The sequence below is a fragment of the Momordica charantia genome (assembly GCF_013281855.1).
Source record: "Momordica charantia cultivar OHB3-1 chromosome 1 unlocalized genomic scaffold, Mcharantia_2.0 BLBB01000001.1, whole genome shotgun sequence".
In the NCBI taxonomy this organism is placed as follows: Eukaryota; Viridiplantae; Streptophyta; class Magnoliopsida; order Cucurbitales; family Cucurbitaceae; genus Momordica; species Momordica charantia.
The window spans coordinates 23,743,768-23,762,006 of NW_028275157.1; the positions used below are offsets into that span (position 1 = coordinate 23,743,768).

The window sequence follows — 18,239 nt, forward strand, 5'->3', positions numbered from 1 at the left end:
GGCTGTCAAATTATTTTCTTTTTGATCTCGTGCATGCTCCATCTCTCTGTCTGTCCCTTCTTGGTTTGAGCTATTTTCATTCAATAGGAGAAAAGAACTATCTTCTTATCTATTTCTAAGTTCTGTTACGAGATAGGTAACTGCAAGGTTATGCAAATGCCATTATAGTTGTGATATTATGGTTTTATTTCTATTGAATCTATTCTATTACTTAACATGCCATTGATTAACAGGTGGTAAATGCCAATGTATCCTTAAAGCGTATGGAGGAGCTACTTCTAGCTGAAGAAAAAATTTTGCTTCCAAATCCACCTTTAGATCCAAAACTTCCAGCCATCTCAATCAAGAATGGATACTTTTCTTGGGATTCACAGGTGCCTGTTTTCTCTTGAGTAAAATTTTTTCCCTGTATTTTGTGCACGTATTTGGGTAGGCATACAAAAATAGATGGTTATTTTTACACGTGATTATTATCTCAGCATGTACAACATATGCATCATTGTTATAGTTGAGCTTGCGATTTGTTTATGTCGCAATAGAAGAATAGTTACAAAATGTGCATTTGAAGTGCTCTTTAAGAAGCCTTCCAAGAATAAGAAATTTGCTTTACAGTCTAAAAGAAATTCTTCTATTCCTTTTTCCACCATCTTTAAAGAATTGCTAAGCTCAGCACTTTTTTTCCTCCCTTTTAAGAGCCACGTTGGAAAGGATTTGCCTAGAGAATACTTTGAATTCCTTGGGTTATACCAACTGAATCGAAATTTACCTAGGATTTCCTCCTGAGCTCTTTTAGTAAACTTGCATTCCAAAAAGAGAGGACCCACATTCTGGCTTCCTTTCTGCATAGGAAGCACCAAAGTCTTCTTTAACTCACTAATTCCTTTTTTGGGCGTTGTGTGTTTGGTACGTGGTATTACATGACATTGTAAACACAGACAAAATAATCAACATAAAAGTTAATTGCTTAATGTAACTCTTTAATTTTAATTGAATCATTTTAACTTAGAATTAATTAATTTTAGATTTTTTTTATTAAATAAAAAGGAAGAAAAATGTTCAAGGATACAAGCTCCCAAAGGAAGTGAAAAAATTAAATTAGTTTTAGATTTATTATAAAGTAATTTATAAATTAATTCCTTACCATTAAATTTTTCTTGGATAAGAAACAAAAATATATTACGAACAAAAAGAAGGGGAACAACAGCCTAGCGGCAAGGGCCGAGGAAGCCCTCCCAAAGAGCTACTACATTACAGTTTGCCAATCTTGTTGGAATAAGACTATACTGTAATTACAAAAGGACACCAAGGATTCAAACACCAACATTATTCTCTAGGAATATATCTTTGAGTTCCTGAGTTCCTCATTAATTCCTGCTTCACCAACCTCAATTGAAGTATGCGAATCTTGGGTAACTTCCTCTTCTAAGGAATTGTATAAAAGTGTGGTTCGAGACTTTTCAACTTCAAACCCGACTCTTCATCTTCATCACCATTTTGATGCGATTGACATCCAAGGTATTGGAGAAATCCCTGGATTGAGAATGTCGTTTTCTTGCTTAGAAGTTTCCAAATTGCAACAATCTTTTACTCTTACAAAAACACTTTCCAAACGAGGGTCTTTTATTTCAATCTCAGCAGGGAGAAAACCACATAAATTCTTCTTCACTTCTATACAGATCGATGCACAATTCAGCATATTCAAAGTTTGAGAAGAACAACCAACCAAGCCACCAAAATGACTTCCAAGAGCTTCTTAGCAACTATGATTCCAGTAACTCAAAGGTAAGTTCAAAATATCAATCCAACCACCATAGCCCATCACAAACTCAGCTTTGCTATGCTTAAGATCTGACCACTTCTCAAATTTCACATGAAAGATACCAATTTTCTTCCACTTTCCTTTTAACTCCCAGATTTTTTAGGACCCTCCCATCCTCCATTTTTAATAGGGCTTAATATGGCCTTATCGGCCATAAAAGGATTAACAAGACAATCAACTTCAAAGTGGTTTTTTAAAGCAGTAGCTATCTCCTTCCGATTGTCATGAGCTTTAAGTCTAGAGATAACCATCAAATAATTCCAGTCCATTTCGACCACATCCCTTTCTTTTTTAACCCAAAAGCTCTTACTCAACATCTTTTCGGATTGAGGGAGCAAATACACCTACCAACTCAGGCAACTTTTGAGAACTCTCCAAGGCTATAGAAAACTGAAAATCAGACTTGCTTAGGAAATCAGCCTTATTTAGTGAAAGAGAGATAGAATCCTCAATCATTTCCCAGAGGACTAGCCCACCCTCTTTTCTTTTGTCCAACAGGGATCGCTTTTCTTCCTCTCATGCCTGATTTAGGGATCAAAATGCAATCAAAGCTACAACCTTGCTTGTAAAAACTCTTCGTAAGCCTGCAAATTCGGAACTCTCCTTTAGTTTGTTAACACTCCTCCTTACTTGTGGGCTTGGATAATTGACAAGGCCCAACAAGTGGAATCAATATAAATGGGGAGGAAACAAGAATGCAGGATTCGAATACAGGACCTCCCGCTCTGCTACCATGTTAAGGACGAATAAACCACCACTCGACCTAAAAGCTTAAGTTGATGGGTTGGATAAATTTAATTCATATATATATAAATTCTCAATGGTTATAACTGGGATGCATTTAGTTTCTGCAACTTATTTTTATTTTCTATCAATTATTTCACTCCTTTCCAAGTTTGTTTTCTTGAACATTTTTCTTTTAGTATTTTTTCATTATATCAGTGAAGACTACATTTTTTGTTCAAAAAGAATTATACAGCAGATCTAAACTACTTCCACATTGAAAGATTTTGATGACAATCTATATCAATTGATCAAATAGTTTAGTACGTTGATATAAGTTTGGACTTTTTGTTTCAAGATGTATTTTCTTTAGATATTGTTTGCCTACATAGAAGTGTAATTATCTGTGGTGCCCACCAACAATCAGAGCGCTCTGTTATTTTTTTGAACAAGAAACAACTTTTTATTGGTATATGAAAAAGAAAAATGTTCAAGATACAAAACCCCCAAGGGGTGAAAAAAGAAAAGGAAAGAGAGAAAAATAGAAAAATAATGAATAAATATCGCAACCAGAGCCCTCAGTTATTAAAATGCTTTTAAATGGTTCTATTTGTCATCGTGGTCGTTTATTATATTTTAACCAGGCTGAGAAGCCCACATTGTCAAACATCAATTTGGACGTACCAGTTGGTAGCTTAGTTGCAGTTGTTGGAAGTACAGGAGAGGGCAAGACATCACTAATATCAGCCATGCTTGGAGAGCTTCCACCCATTGCAGATGCTAATGTTATTATTCGAGGAACTGTTGCTTATGTTCCACAAGTTGCATGGATTTTTAATGCAACGGTGAGTTGGAATAACTTGCAACAGAATAATGATAAGATACATGTTCTTTTTTTTATTATTTATTATATCATATGTGCTTCAAAATAGTGGTGCATTTCATATTATTTATCTCGGTGGTTAACGCTTATACTAAACGTTTGTTTGATATGTGGTATAAGGTGTCTTTCTATCTTCTTTCCGGAATCTGTTGACCAACTAATTCAATGATTTTTTTTTCCTTTCTGTTTTTAGTTTTATGAGATTGAGTTACTTAGTTTTAAAATATAACTATTTTTTTTATGTTCTTGTTAAAAAAAAAACAAAAAAAAATAATTTTTTAATATTTATTGTTATTACATCAAACTGTAAATATTTTCATCAGTCAAGTTCCTATCTTATATATAGAAGGATACAACTTGACTAATTTAGACTGACGAAACTTTACCTTTGCTATTAACTTGTTAGATTTATAGACCTCAACTTTTATTTACAGGTGCGTGATAATATTTTATTTGGTTCTGCCTTTGATTCTGCCAAATACGAGAAGGCAATAAATATAACTGCATTACAGCATGACCTTGACTTATTGCCGGTAAGTACTTTAGTATAGTTCTATATTATCACCGAACCTTTATTCATAATAAATCTAGCAGCGAGCTTCCCTCTTTTTGTTTGTTGTTAGGGCGGTGATCTTACTGAGATTGGGGAAAGAGGAGTGAATATCAGTGGTGGTCAAAAGCAAAGAGTTTCCTTGGCCAGGGCAGTGTACTCCAATTCAGATGTGTACATTTTTGATGATCCCTTGAGTGCTCTTGATGCTCATGTGGCTAGAGAGGTAGAGGCTCAACTTGGATATTATTCTCCTTAATTATGATTCTGTGCCAAGTATTTGTTTACAGGAAATGGGATGATTACACTATACGTTGTAAATTTTTATAGCGTTTTTATGACTTGAAAGTTTTTATGATTTATTACCTATATAATATATTGTAAGTTGACATCTATTTTTTTTCTCAGAAAACTTTCAATGTTATTTTTGTTTCCTTCGGCTTTTGACTCGACGCATATTTGGTTGGAAAGAAATCAACATGTTTTTGTTAAAAACAACTTTTCCTTTTGATATGTTTTTTTTTGTAGAAGTGTACAACACACTGCGTACCAGTGGTGCATCAATTGTAGAAAATTCTTTTGTAATTACAACCTTTCCATGTTCTTTTTAAACAAGAAACAACTTTTCATTGATATATGAAAAGGAGAAAAGGTTCCAGAAACAACCTTTCCATGTTCTTGAACAATTGGAAAGTCTTCGCTTAGTCTTTCGGTGGGGTTCTCTCTACCCAATGCTTAGATGGTCTCTCTCTTTTTTGGTTGGTATATACAAGTTTCTTATCGAAATATATATATACACATATATATATTCTATTTCATCAATGTTTGTTTTACTAGAAGCAATAATTCTATTAAGAAAGATATAATTTTGCTCCAATTTTAAGGTAGATGTTACAATTTCTGAGGATACGCTCTCACAACTTGATTATTTGAATCTATTGGCAAATTCATCCCCACCTCAGATGTCATTGATATTTTGCTATAGGGTCGTCCAGTAACTTGTTACCATATTATTGTTAGTTGCTTATTATTGTTAATTTCTGTTACCTTGTTACTATCAGTTGTGTTACCATAGTAATCATTGTTAATAGCAGCAGCCTTGGTATACTTTGCTTTTGTGTTTTCCCCATTTAAAGTGGTGTTAGACTCGGTTCCGTAAGTTATTGTCTGTACTCAGGATTCTTTTTCACTATCATTTACTTTCAATAGAGAGACAGTTTGAGTGTAATTTCTTGTTTCCATTTGCTCATGCTAATCTTATGCGGTCATCCAACCATTGACAGGTTTTTGAAAAATGCATTAGAGGAGAATTAAGAGGGAAAACTAGAGTTCTTGTGACCAACCAACTGCATTTTCTCTCACAAGTTGACAGAATCATCCTTGTTCATGAAGGTGTGGTGAGGGAGGAAGGAACATATGAAGAGCTTTATGAAAATGGAGAGTTGTTCCAGAGGCTAATGGAAAGTGCCGGTAAATTGGAAGAAACTACTGAGGAAATGGAAGATGTTGAAACCAGTGATACGAAGAAATCATTAGAAATTTCTGCTAATGGGACGGCAAATGATATTGCGAAGGATGCTAGTCCTTCAAAAAAACGTAAAGAGAACAAATCTGTTCTTATCAAGCAGGAAGAAAGAGAAACTGGTGTAGTCAGTTTGAATGTTTTAGTGAGGTAAGGATTCTTGACCATGAATTCCTTTATCCAGTTTTGTGATTTAAAAATTTTTTTTTTTTAATTCTTTTTACTATTTATAAATCTTGGCAGGAATGAGTGTGCACCTTTTGAAAATAATAATGACAAAGAAAAAGAAAACCTTTTGTTAAAACATTCGAATGATTCGTCACTACTTTATAGAGGTACTATTAGCTGACAAAGATAATTTACTGGTGGATATGCCTCTTCTATACACCAGGCTAGCTTATAATGCAGCTCAAATTGATTGAAGGATAAGTGATAGCAAGAACTGAAAAAAATTCCACTACGCCAAACATCTTCCCAAAATTCAGTAAGTTCTCATTACTGACGTGAGGGCTAGATAGATTAGAAATACCATACTCATCTTGGGAGATAAATTTCCAAGATATTTTCTAAAAAAATCTCCAGCCTTTTGGATAGAATCCTATTCATAATAATGTTACCCATTTCTAATTTCAAGCATAAATGCCACGGTAATTCCCTCCCATGGAATTCTCCATAATCATATGCCAGTAAAGCAATGTTCCTTTTAATCAAGTCGCTAACTCTTTAAGCTTATTTACGAATGGTTTTGGGAACCAATTTCAATTTTCAACTAATAAAATGCTTGTTACTCGCTTTATCCCATTATTTAAGAAATATTTTATCATATTGTCAAACGTTTTCCATCTTTTAGGAATTCTGAGTGATCAACATTTTGTCATTTTTTGGACGTAAAATCTTTACTCCATTCTCTCAGCCTTTTATTCATTTTTCCAACTTTTGTATCTCAAAAGTTAAAGTGCTGATTTTTCCATTCCACCATCAAAGTGGCTGTCAACCTTTCCATTTTACGTCTGGCAACTTGTTCCTAGCCTACCATAGCAATTTGGCTTAATAACCAAACATTCATTGAAATGTATCCATAACTTCTTAATACTCAAGGAGTGTCCTCATCTCCTGAAACATAAAAGGAGATTCTATCATCAACCAATTGAAGTTGATATAAAGGTGTTCTTTTTTTTTTTTTGAACAAGATACGAACTTCTCATTGAAATAATGAAAATGAACAAAATTGTTCAAGATATAAACTCTCTTGAGAGTGAAAAGCAAATAAAATTACAAATAAAACTAAAAACTCATAAATTTGTAATAAAAGCACCCCAATTCAAGTTAATCAAAGTAGGGCAATAAGGATTAAATAGAGAAGATAAAGAACTCCAATGGGAGGCCTTGAACTTAGCTAGATCAAAACCTGCTGGCGGAGGCTGCTTCTTTTCTTCAAAAATCCTCAAGTTTCTTTCATACCACAGATCATACACTAGTGCCTTAACTCCATTCAACCAGAGAATAGAAGCTTTAGGATTCAGAATAGGCCCTGATAGAAACTGAATCATATTATCTGCCATCTTTTGGTCAAAAACCCAATCCATTATGAATTCTTTTAGCAAAAAAGACCAACACTGTCTTGCATAAGGGCATAAGAAAAAAAGATGTTCCATACTCTCTTCATTGGACATACAGAATACACAAACCGAGGGAGAAAGACTGCAATCTGGAAGCTTCTTTTGTAAAACCTCAGCTGTATTGACATTCCCATAAATAAGAATCCAAGAAAAGAAGCTTGCTTTCTTTGGAAATTTAGTCTTCCAAAGATCCTTGAATAAGACTTTTGGCACAGAGGCAGCAGCGGATTTTTTACGGATTGATTCAATTGTGAATGAACCCGAACTATCCAAAGACCAAATCCTTCTGTCAGAAGCATTACAAGGAGATTGATGGTGCAGCAGAGACAGTAGCGAAGAAAATTCCTCCATCTCATCATCTTTTAGTAACCTTCTTGTGAGAATTTTCCATGATAATGTATGAGAATCCCAAAAATCTGCCACAGTCCCTAGAGGTAGGATGGAAAGCCTGAAAATCTTTGGGAAACAATCCTGAAGAAGCTGATCTCCAGCCCATTTGTGCAGCCAAAACAGAATAGATGTACCTGAACCAAGTTTAAAAACTAGATGTACCTGAACCAAGTTTAAAAACTGAAAATTGGTTCCAATGCTGCCATTGCCGAGAGATGTTGATCCAAGGTCTTCTAAGACAGCCATTCAACATAATACCCGAGGACCAAACCAAATCTGACTCCCCATATAAGCTTGCTATCACTTTGCGCCATAATGCATTAGACTCTCCACCAAACCGCCATCCCCATTTAGCCAACAGAGCATTGTTTTTCTTAGAGAGACCGCCAACTCCCAGACCGCCCTCTTCCATAAGCTGAGAGGTAAAGTTCCAATTCACCAAATGATTTAAAGATCCCCACAAGCCACTATTCCATAGAAAAGATCTCATCTTCTTTTCAATTTGTTTGCAAACCCCGGGAGGGATTTTAAACAATGAAAATTAATAAAGAGGAAGGTTAGATAAAACCGATTTACAAATAGTTTGACGGCCACCTCTAGATAACTGAAACCTTCTCCATCTATCAAACATCTTATCAATTTTCTCCAATATAGGACTCCAGAATGCTACTGATCTCGGGTTCCCTCCCAAAGGGAGCCCTAAATACTAAAAAGGAAGAGAATCCATCTGACAATTTAAAGATTCTACTACCTGAAGAACTTCTCCAGAAGAGATGTTAATGCCACAAATTGCCGATTTTGCCCAATTAATTGAAAATTCGGACATACGCTCATAAGCTTTGATAGCCATAATAAGATTATTCAACATACCATCATTATTCTTACAAAAAATATGAATATCGTCAACAAATTATAGATGGGAGATATGGATCTTATCCTTTCCAATCAAGAATCCTTCGTAGAAACCTCCTGATTGATACTTTCCAAGATGCTGCTAAAAACATCCCTGACAAGGGGAAAGAGAAAAGGCGAGAGAGGATCACCTTGTCTCAATCCTCTTGACGCCGAAATACGACCCTTAGGTCTACCATTGATGAAGATAGAAAACTTGGTTCCTTTAATACCATTAATCCATTTCCTCCATTTCTTCCCAAACTGTTTTTGAACAAGCACATCTTCAAGAAAGGCCCAATCAACCTTATCTAAAGCCATTTCAAGATCGAGCTTAAGTAACCACCCACTCTTTTTTGAGCCCCGGAGCTTTATTTTTGCCAATATCATTCAAAGCGGATTTTATTTATGATTCCTCAAAACAGCGCTGAAGCCACATTCGATCTGAAGAGGAAATGGGGCACCAGTTGATCCCTCTTGGAGAGAATCTAGGACCAAAATCTGCCTGATAAAGCTTTTCAAAAAAAGCAAAAATTTCTTCTTCAATATCCTTCTAATTAATCAAAGCATCTCCATTCACATTGAATAATTCAGAGATGACAGACTTTCTCTTTCGGGCTGCAAGATACTTATGAAAAAAAGAGGAATTTTCATCCCCTCCTTCAACCATTGAATCTTACTTTTTTGGAACAGATTTCTTTCATTTTCCATGTACAGATTAAGCAAAAAGGTGTTCCTGTGCCCTTCTTTAATTTCCTTTATTCGTCCCTGCCTTTTGCTCCTTGAATCAGTAAACTGATAACATTTGCTACAAATAAGAATGAGAAAGGTAAGGGGTTCTACTTTTTTTAGGCCGTGAACAGCTTTTATAGCACCTCTCAACTAATTAAAATTTAAAGCAGCCAGACAATGGTTGATCCGTCTGCTCTACTTACTACCTAAATCTTTCTTACAGAACATAGTCTGGAGTCCCAGACAGCATGATGATAAGCTCCATTGAGATTTACTTTACAAAGCAACCCTTTTTTCCTTCTGATCTATTATCTAACTGCCACATTTGTTGCAAATTAACTTCTTGAATCTTTACCATGTAAAGAAGCTTCTATAAACTTTGATTCTATGACTTCAAACACTATTCTTTTTTTGTTTTTGTTTTTTTTTGTTTTTTTGTTTTTTTTTGAACAAGAAACAACTTTTCATTGATATATGAAATGGAGAAACTATTCTAATTCTTTCAACTAACTTTTAGCATTAATTTCGCAAAGACCAGTTACATAATTTGTAGAAATTTGTTCATCTTGGGATGTTTTTATCTTTCACTAGCTTCTTTAATTTTTATTTTATTTTTGTCATTTTTCACTCATTCGGGAATTTGTATCCTTTAACTGTTTTGTTCCTTTTCATCAAAAAGTTTGTATCTTGTTAAAAAAAATATCGTAGAAACTTTTGATCCGTGCCCTCAGGCGCATGTTTGAGAACTCGTTGGAAACTTTTTGATCTGTGCAAAATGTTGTAGATGCTCAAGACTCAGATTAGCCCAAGGGTGATCCTTGGTACTCTAGTCTATAACGCAGTAGAATGTAGGACTAGATATCAGGACTAGAGAGCAAGGGATATATGGTAATTGGAAAGGTGGTTTGCCGAGACTATTTCTCATAAAAAAGGAATGAAACGTTAGTAAGCATGCAATATTGTGGTCGTTTAGTCTTAGGTCCGCTCAAGAGAGTAGGCAAATTACATGGGAGTATCCCACTGTACTTTCTTATCTTTAATCTTCCAATATAGTTTCCAAGTCTTATTATTGGGCTCCTATCAGTTTGGTATTAAAGCATTCATTATTGGGAATAAATATTGATTTTAAGAGAAAATTGTCTTTGGAGATAGAGGATATAAAGTGAGAATGTGTCATGGCGGATGATGAAGACAGTGGTGGTAGGAGTGAAGATGAAAAACAGGAAGCAATCAAATCAACTTTTGAATATAATAAAAAGGAGCCAAAACAACTAGAGGCAGTTAAAATTTACCAAAAATAACATTGGAAAGATGAGAAGCATGTATATTTATGTTGGGAACATTGTACGACTCTTCTAAGATTGATGGAATCATTAAAGAAGCGAGTAGAGTAGAAATAAGTGAATTGAAATGGACTGATGATGAAACTAAATCAGAATGCAAGATGAGTCGAATAAAGTGAGCCATTTTTTGCTCCATTGTTTATTTTTTCCCTTTTGGTGGTCCCTTTTCCTTAAACGTGATTGAATTACCAATGAACTAAAAAGCTTAAGCTGATGGCTAGAATAAATTTAATCATTTATAAGTAGTTAGTTAGTCAAGATTAGTTGTTATCTGGTTAGTTGTTTTAACTAGGCCCAAGTCCAACGACTTATTAAGTTGAACTACAACCTGCAGCCTTCTTCTATTTAAAGGGCTTTGTACTTCATTTTGGGTTGATCATTAATAAGGAAATTTCTCTTTTTTGAGGCTACATCACCCATCACCCTTCATTTGTGGGCTTGAAAATTTGCAAAAGACCCAACAAGTGGAAATCAATCTTAAATGGTGAGGAAATGACAATACAGGGGTTTATACACAAGAGCTCTTGCTTTAAGATTAAACATGATTAAATCGCCAATGAACCCAAAAGCTTAAGCTGACGGGTTAGGGTAAATTTAATCATTTATAAGATATCTAACACTTTTCACGTGTCGATTCTGCCATGGTGACAAGGATTTTTCATACCTAATTTGGCATGGTCATCAGTTCAATATGAAGCTAGGAATTTTCTGTCCTCAGACCACCAAGGCTTTATCATGGGGATGGTATTTGACAGAATTGGCAATTTTGATCTCAAGAGTTAGTTTGTTTTCTTGTGTCCTTGTATAGTTTTCTATGGAAGACCTTTTGTAATTCATATTTTCTGTTTCAAATTATGTATTTTTTTTTAATTTTTTTTTCGCTAAATTAATTGTTGTGGTTAAAGCTTTTGTTTCAGAAATTAAGTATTTTTTAAGATAAGAGGAGGGTTTGGGCTGAATGTTTTGATTTAACTAAATTCAAGGCTTTCCAGTGGTGTTTGCTCTCAAATTTATTCGTTGATTATTCTGGAGATGTTATTTATTATTCATGGGAGGCTTTTATCTTTTCTTAGTTGCTTCTTGTTTTACTTCTCTTTATTTTTCACTCCCCTGGCAGTTTGTACTTTTTATCATTTTTTTCTCTATTCATCTATCACTGAAAAGTTTGTCTCTTGTTTAAACAATTGTTGCTAATGATGTTCTTAACCCTCCAGATTTTGTCATATCCAATGTTTTTTTTTTGTTCCTTCCAGATACAAGAATGCCTTAGGAGGCCTATGGGTGGTTATTATACTCCTTCTATGCTTTGTTCTATCAGAGACTCTTCGAATTTTTAGTAGCATGTGGTTGAGCAATTGGACCGACCACAGCGATATGAAATCAAGTGAAACTTTCTTCTATAACATAATATATGCAGGCCTATCATTGGGGCAGGTATGAGTACAATCAGCTAATAATTTGTGGCTGTGCATACAGTTAATCTTTGTCTTTTTCTAATTGATGAGTTTTTCCTCCTATTTTTATTCAATATTTATACACTGATAAACTACTATTGCTAACACCAAGAGGTCAGGCTCTAGATTGAAAGTTTGTTCTCTTTGTATCTTAACAACTTTCGATGTCAGGTATTGGTGACACTGGTAAATTCTTATTGGTTGATCATGTCAAGCCTGTATGCAGCCAAAAAGTTGCACGACCAAATGCTTTCTTCTATTTTAAGAGCTCCAATGGTGTTCTTCAACACCAACCCTCTTGGGAGGATCATCAATCGGTTTGCAAAGGATCTTGGTGACATTGATAGGAATGTTGCCCCCTTTGTCAACATGTTTCTGGGGCAAATTTCGCAGCTCCTTTCTACTTTCCTCTTGATAGGGATTGTGAGCACTCTGTCTTTGTGGGCAATCCTTCCACTCCTGTTATTGTTTTATGCTGCCTATCTATACTACCAGGTAATTGGAACTGCATCTTTTATTTCTACTTCTGGAGAAGTAGTAGTTTGAATCATTGTTTAACTATTCAATCATGCATCCAACTTATCTGTTTTTTATTTTTGGTTGAACTTTGATCTACTTTTGCTTTTGAGTTTCACAGTCAATCGTTTCAGCTTAATAGTGGGTATATATTCTAGGGTTAACTTTATTTCTTTTTTGCTTCTATAGAGCACGGCCAGAGAAGTAAAGCGGCTAGACTCCATAAGTAGATCTCCTGTTTATGCACAATTTGGTGAAGCTTTGAATGGTCTGCCAACTATTCGTGCGTATAAAGCTTATGATAGAATGGCCAAGATTAATGGAAATTCCATGGACAATAATATTAGATTTACCCTTGTTAACATGAGTGGAAACCGATGGCTTGCAATTCGTTTAGAAACTGTTGGTGGTCTTATGATATGGTTTACAGCAACCTTTGCTGTGATGCAGAATGGCAGGGCCGAAAACCAACAAGCTTTTGCATCCACCATGGGTCTTCTTCTTAGTTATGCTTTAAATATTACTTCTTTGCTTACAGCGGTACTAAGGCTCGCAAGTTTGGCTGAGAACAGTTTAAATTCTGTAGAGCGTGTTGGGACCTACATTGATTTACCTTCAGAAGCTCCTGCAATTATTGAGAGCAACCGCCCCCCTCCTGGATGGCCTTCATCTGGACTTATAAAATTTGAGGATGTTGTCTTGCGTTACAGACCTGAGCTCCCACCAGTTTTGCATGGACTGTCTTTCACAGTTTTCCCTAGTGACAAGGTCGGAATTGTAGGACGAACTGGCGCAGGAAAATCAAGCATGCTCAATGCGTTATTCCGTATTATTGAACTTGAAAGGGGGAAAATATTGATAGATGGTTTTGATGTTGCAAAGTTTGGGCTGTTGGATTTGAGGAAAGTTCTTGGGATTATACCACAGTCACCCGTTCTTTTCTCAGGTAAGCAATCCTCCCTAGCCGAGAATAAATTCTAGTTGATATCACTTACTACTTAGTTAATCAGGCATTCATACTGCATTTAACATTTTCTCTCTCTCCATTGTATTGTTATCGTGATGCATTAATAATTATGTGGTTTAAATCATTTTTAATTATAGTGTTAATGTTAGTTCTTTTGAGAGACCTAGGTGGTTAAACCTTTATAGCAGTTTCTATTTTGGAATATTTGTTTCGTTTCAGAGTTCAAATCTTTTCAAATAGTGTAAAAATTTCAGAATATTTATTAGTGTATATACTATTTATGAAATTATCTAACTGACCAAACGATGTTGATAATTCTCATGCAGTCATTTGATGCCTGCTGAAATGTAGTTTTTTCATTTTACTGTAGTGGCAGTACTAACTAAATACGGGAGTGAAAAGTACTGCTATATTGCTTCATGTTAAGGCAGAAAGATGCTTTACAAATACAAGTATAAGATTTTCTAATGAATTGAACTCAATTTAAGATTTCCGTTGAGCAAAATGCGTGTAGAAGATAAAAACCTGATTAAACTAATAGCAGTAGAAATATATTGAAAAAAAAAAATAAAAAACAAAAAAAAAACTCTCGATTCTCAAATAAGGACCAAAGCTATTACATGAACTTGTTCTTATCTAAATAGATAAGAATTGAGAACCCCTTTTGGGGGACTTATTTCTAGACCACCAAGCCAATAATATCTGAAGTCTCTCGACACTTTGGGAGAATTTTCAGGAGGTTAGAGGGCTCATTGGTAGAGGTATAGCCCAAGAACTATTATAATGGAATTGGCTTAGCCCAAATACACCTCTTATAGTGGCTGGTATTGGCTGACTTCCACTTTATATGAATTTTTTAGTGTTAATACTGATGAATGATGTTATTTACTCGAAATTTCCCACAAACTTAACTTTAGATTTACACTCCATGTGGCAATTTTTTTTTTTAAGATTTTGGCTATCGTTTTTTGATTTAGTAAAAATATCCAAAGTACTCTAGTGGGGTCATCAACATAGCATGAACCATGTTTACTGAAAAGGTTTTTCCATGAGTTTTTCTAAAAGGGAACTCTTGAAGTAATAGGCATCAATTAGTTATTTTCATTTTCATGCTCTTTCTCATTTGTATAGGAACGGTTAGGTTTAATCTAGATCCGTTCAACGAACACAATGATGCTGATCTTTGGGAAGCTCTAGAGAGGGCACATTTGAAGGAGGTCATAAGGAGGAACAGCTTTGGCCTGGATGCTGAGGTACGTCATGATGGAAATTTGTGTGAAATGTATGTATTTGGTGGAGTGAATTAAATGAATTGCTCTACATCTATTCACAATTTGATTGTCTCGGCCAGCAGTTTTCTATTAAAATATTTTGGTCAAGCTTTGTTTAGAAAAACTTTAGGTCGATATCAGAACTCATCAAATAATTGGTCTATTACATCAACATTTTGGTGGAAAACTTCAGATGGAAGAAAAGAAAGTGATGAACTCATAAAACTAACTGAACCGTTGGAACTAAACTACGACAACCAGACAACCAGAAAAGAATAGATTCGTTGACTAAAGTTGTAACTTATTTGGTTTCTAGGTTTCAGAGTCTGGAGAGAACTTTAGCGTTGGACAAAGGCAACTATTGAGTCTTGCCCGGGCACTTCTCCGGAGATCGAAGATACTAGTTCTTGATGAAGCAACAGCAGCAGTTGATGTTCGAACTGATGCTTTAATTCAGAAAACTATAAGGGAAGAGTTTAAATCCTGCACAATGCTCATTATTGCACATAGATTAAATACCATCATAGATTGTGATCGGATCCTTCTACTTGAAGCTGGTCGGGTATGTTTATGTGTTAAAAGTTTTAAATTGTCAAAATCACTCCCTTTTATTTTTTGCATTCTCGTTTTAATTTCAAGTTTATCCTCAGGTTTTGGAGTACAACACTCCAGAGGAACTTTTATCAAATGAAAAAAGCTCTTTCTCAAAGATGGTTCAGAGTACAGGAGCTGCCAATGCCCAATACTTACGTAGCTTAGTACTTGGAGGTGAAGGTGAGAAAAAGTTAGGAATAGAAGAGGAGAATCGGGCGGATGGACAGAGGAGATGGTTGGCTTCCTCGCGGTGGGCTGCGGCTGCCCAGTTTGCTTTGGCTGTTAGCCTTGCATCTTCACACAATGATCTTCAGAGTTTGGAGGTAGAAGATGAGAATAGTATCCTCAGGAAAACCAAGGATGCTGTAATAATGCTACGGGGAGTTCTGGGAGGAAAGCATGATAATGAAATTGAAGAGAACCTAAATCAATACCAAATCTCTTCAGATGGATGGTGGTCGTCTCTTTTCAGAATGGTTGAAGGTATTGTCGAATCTTTCCATATTTATTCCCATAAGAACATAACTTCAAGTATTTCTTGTCTTAAGCATATGATATATACTATGGATTCCAAAGGTCAATTTGGTAACATTCTTGTTTCTAATTTCTGGTTTCCTCTTTTAATAAATAGAAATATAATGAAACATAAATAGAACTGCATTTTGTGGTATGTTTGATAACTATTTTGCTACTTGTCTCTAGCATTTTAAATTAAAAAAAAGTAAAATTTTAAAATTAAATATTCTTTTTTCTATCTTATATTTTTTAAAATATTTATTGCATTTTATAATATAATTCAAGAATGATAAAATAATGCTTTTACTCGTGTTTTTTAAAAATTTTGAAAATGGAAACTAGAGACAAGAAACTTGATTTTGTTCTCAAAATTTCTACACAATATTGAAAATTTTTCTAAAAAACAAAAAACATGATTACTAAACACTTATATTTCCAAGAAACGAGAAACAAGAGTGTAAAAACGGTCCTCAAATGTTCAACTTTACTTCAAAATCCTTCACTGTAGTAACCAGCATAGCAGTGTAGGTTGGGAGTTGAGATTTAGAATAATGATAATTCATCACGGAGTGGATATCCTTTTATGGAAATCTGAGATATTTGCAGTAACAGAATTTCATGAACCTATCTGTTTACTCTACCTTTTCCCTTTGCTAACTGCCTAAGCGGTTTAAAATACTGTGGTTTTCCCTCTTCAGGACTTGCTCTGCTGAGCAGATTGGGTCGAAACAGGCTTCAAAATTCGGATTTCAGTTTCGAAGACACAACGATCGATTGGGATCAAAGCACGATATAGTTATTGAGTGAGTTTCTGTTAGGTTAGTTTGAGACTTTCATTATTCCAATTGTTTGGTTAATGTCGTAACTTGCAATTACGTTATTGGGGAATGTAATGTAATGGCTCTCTAAATTTTGCACCAATACGTTATTGTGAAAGATTTTTAGACAGCGTCTTGTAATGGTAATGACAGAATTGTATGAGATCCCGAGGTCATTTTTTTTATTTTTGTTATATGATATACACATAAGATATACCTAGGCTCCACGAGTGAGAGAAACGTGTTTTTACTCCCTAAAATAAAGGCCATCGAGTTTTAGTGAATTTGTATTTCTTGCTCCTGCGAATCAAATTGGCATACGCACAGCTGAGGGTTGAACGGCAAACATCGCAGCAGCGGTGTGCAGTGAGGAGAGAGGCAGCCGAGCTTCATCGGAGAAAGGAGGGAGGAAGACGAGCCATCCCTAAATAGACGACTTATTTAGGTTAAAAATATTTCTATAATTGTAGTTCTGGTTCATTTTGGTATTTAAACTTTCAAAATGTTTATTTTGATTCATATTCTTTCAACTTTTGTTTATTTTAGTTCTTGTACTTTTAAAATGTTAGTTGTAATACAACGACTCTTCATTTTATTTTCATCTCATTTTTTCGATCATAATTTTAATATGATATTATACTCAATATATTTATTGAAATATAGTCATTATTTTATATTAAAGGATTTTCAATGTGTATAAAGTTTGTGTTCAAATTTTACAAATTGGGATCAAAATAGTCACTTTTTAAAAGTATATGGATATATGAATAAAAAAAAATATATTTCAAAATAAAATAATTAAAATTTACAAAAACTGAAAGCATTTGAATTAAAATAGTGTTTTAACGTCCAATTTAGATTTGAGAAAGAAGTGTAGTTTGCTATTTAATACTTCAAAGAGATCTTAGACATTATTATTATTATTTCATTTTGACCGTAAATATGCTAAAGAAAGACTGCTTTGTGCTTTTTTGGAAGTCAAAAAATAATTAAATAATAATAATAATAAATAAAACCACTGCTGTTTGTAGCTGCAGTTTTGTTGTCCTTTCATCATATTCCCTTTCTTGTTCTCAAAACGACCTTATTTGGGACTCCAAATCAAATTAAATTAAAATTTCCATCCATATCACTGCCAACGTAGATTCACGGTCAATGATATCTTGAAACGTCGATATAGTACAGTAGCTATGTTTAGATCGAAGATAACAAATAAATCAAATGTGCATTTATTTGTATTTCTACGAATTTGAATAGTGTTTCTCAACCTCTAGGAAGAGTGCTGATCCCCTCCTCATAACGACCACAATTCTTTAATGCAAAACTTAGCTATTAAATAAGGCTCATATAAAACATCATAAAATGATACTTTTATTTATTCTGTTATTTGTAAAAAAATTAATAGCTCTGTTTTGCATATAATTCTTTTACCTAATATACAACGATTTATTGAAAAGAAATACCCCAATACATTATTTATATAAAATGGTATTAAGCACGGTTTACTGAATAAATAATTTATTATCATCTTAGATGTCTTTTTAGTTCAACAAAATGTGGATGTGAAGATTATTTTTAGTGGAAACTGTAAACTTGATGAGTCGAGTTATGCTATGTTGACTTTAATTATG

General features: G+C 34.4%; 1 protein-coding gene across 3 annotated transcripts in view; it reads left to right on the top strand.

The window, feature by feature from the left end:
* Positions 1 to 16,771, top strand: part of LOC111015826 (ABC transporter C family member 2) — a 42,746-nt gene extending 25,975 nt beyond the window's left edge. For all 3 annotated transcript variants that reach the window (XM_022290988.2, XM_088118545.1, XM_022290987.2), the window contains 12 exons: positions 234 to 374; positions 3,187 to 3,387; positions 3,860 to 3,958; positions 4,049 to 4,201; positions 5,259 to 5,647; positions 11,726 to 11,906; positions 12,098 to 12,421; positions 12,632 to 13,388; positions 14,541 to 14,662; positions 14,997 to 15,242; positions 15,331 to 15,757; positions 16,489 to 16,771. In XM_022290988.2, the coding sequence (XP_022146680.1) occupies positions 234 to 374; positions 3,187 to 3,387; positions 3,860 to 3,958; positions 4,049 to 4,201; positions 5,259 to 5,647; positions 11,726 to 11,906; positions 12,098 to 12,421; positions 12,632 to 13,388; positions 14,541 to 14,662; positions 14,997 to 15,242; positions 15,331 to 15,757; positions 16,489 to 16,586 (3,138 nt within the window). In that variant the 3' untranslated portion in view covers positions 16,587 to 16,771. The remainder of the gene's footprint in view (positions 1 to 233; positions 375 to 3,186; positions 3,388 to 3,859; positions 3,959 to 4,048; positions 4,202 to 5,258; positions 5,648 to 11,725; positions 11,907 to 12,097; positions 12,422 to 12,631; positions 13,389 to 14,540; positions 14,663 to 14,996; positions 15,243 to 15,330; positions 15,758 to 16,488) is intronic.
* The last annotated feature ends 1,468 nt before the right edge of the window (positions 16,772 to 18,239 follow it).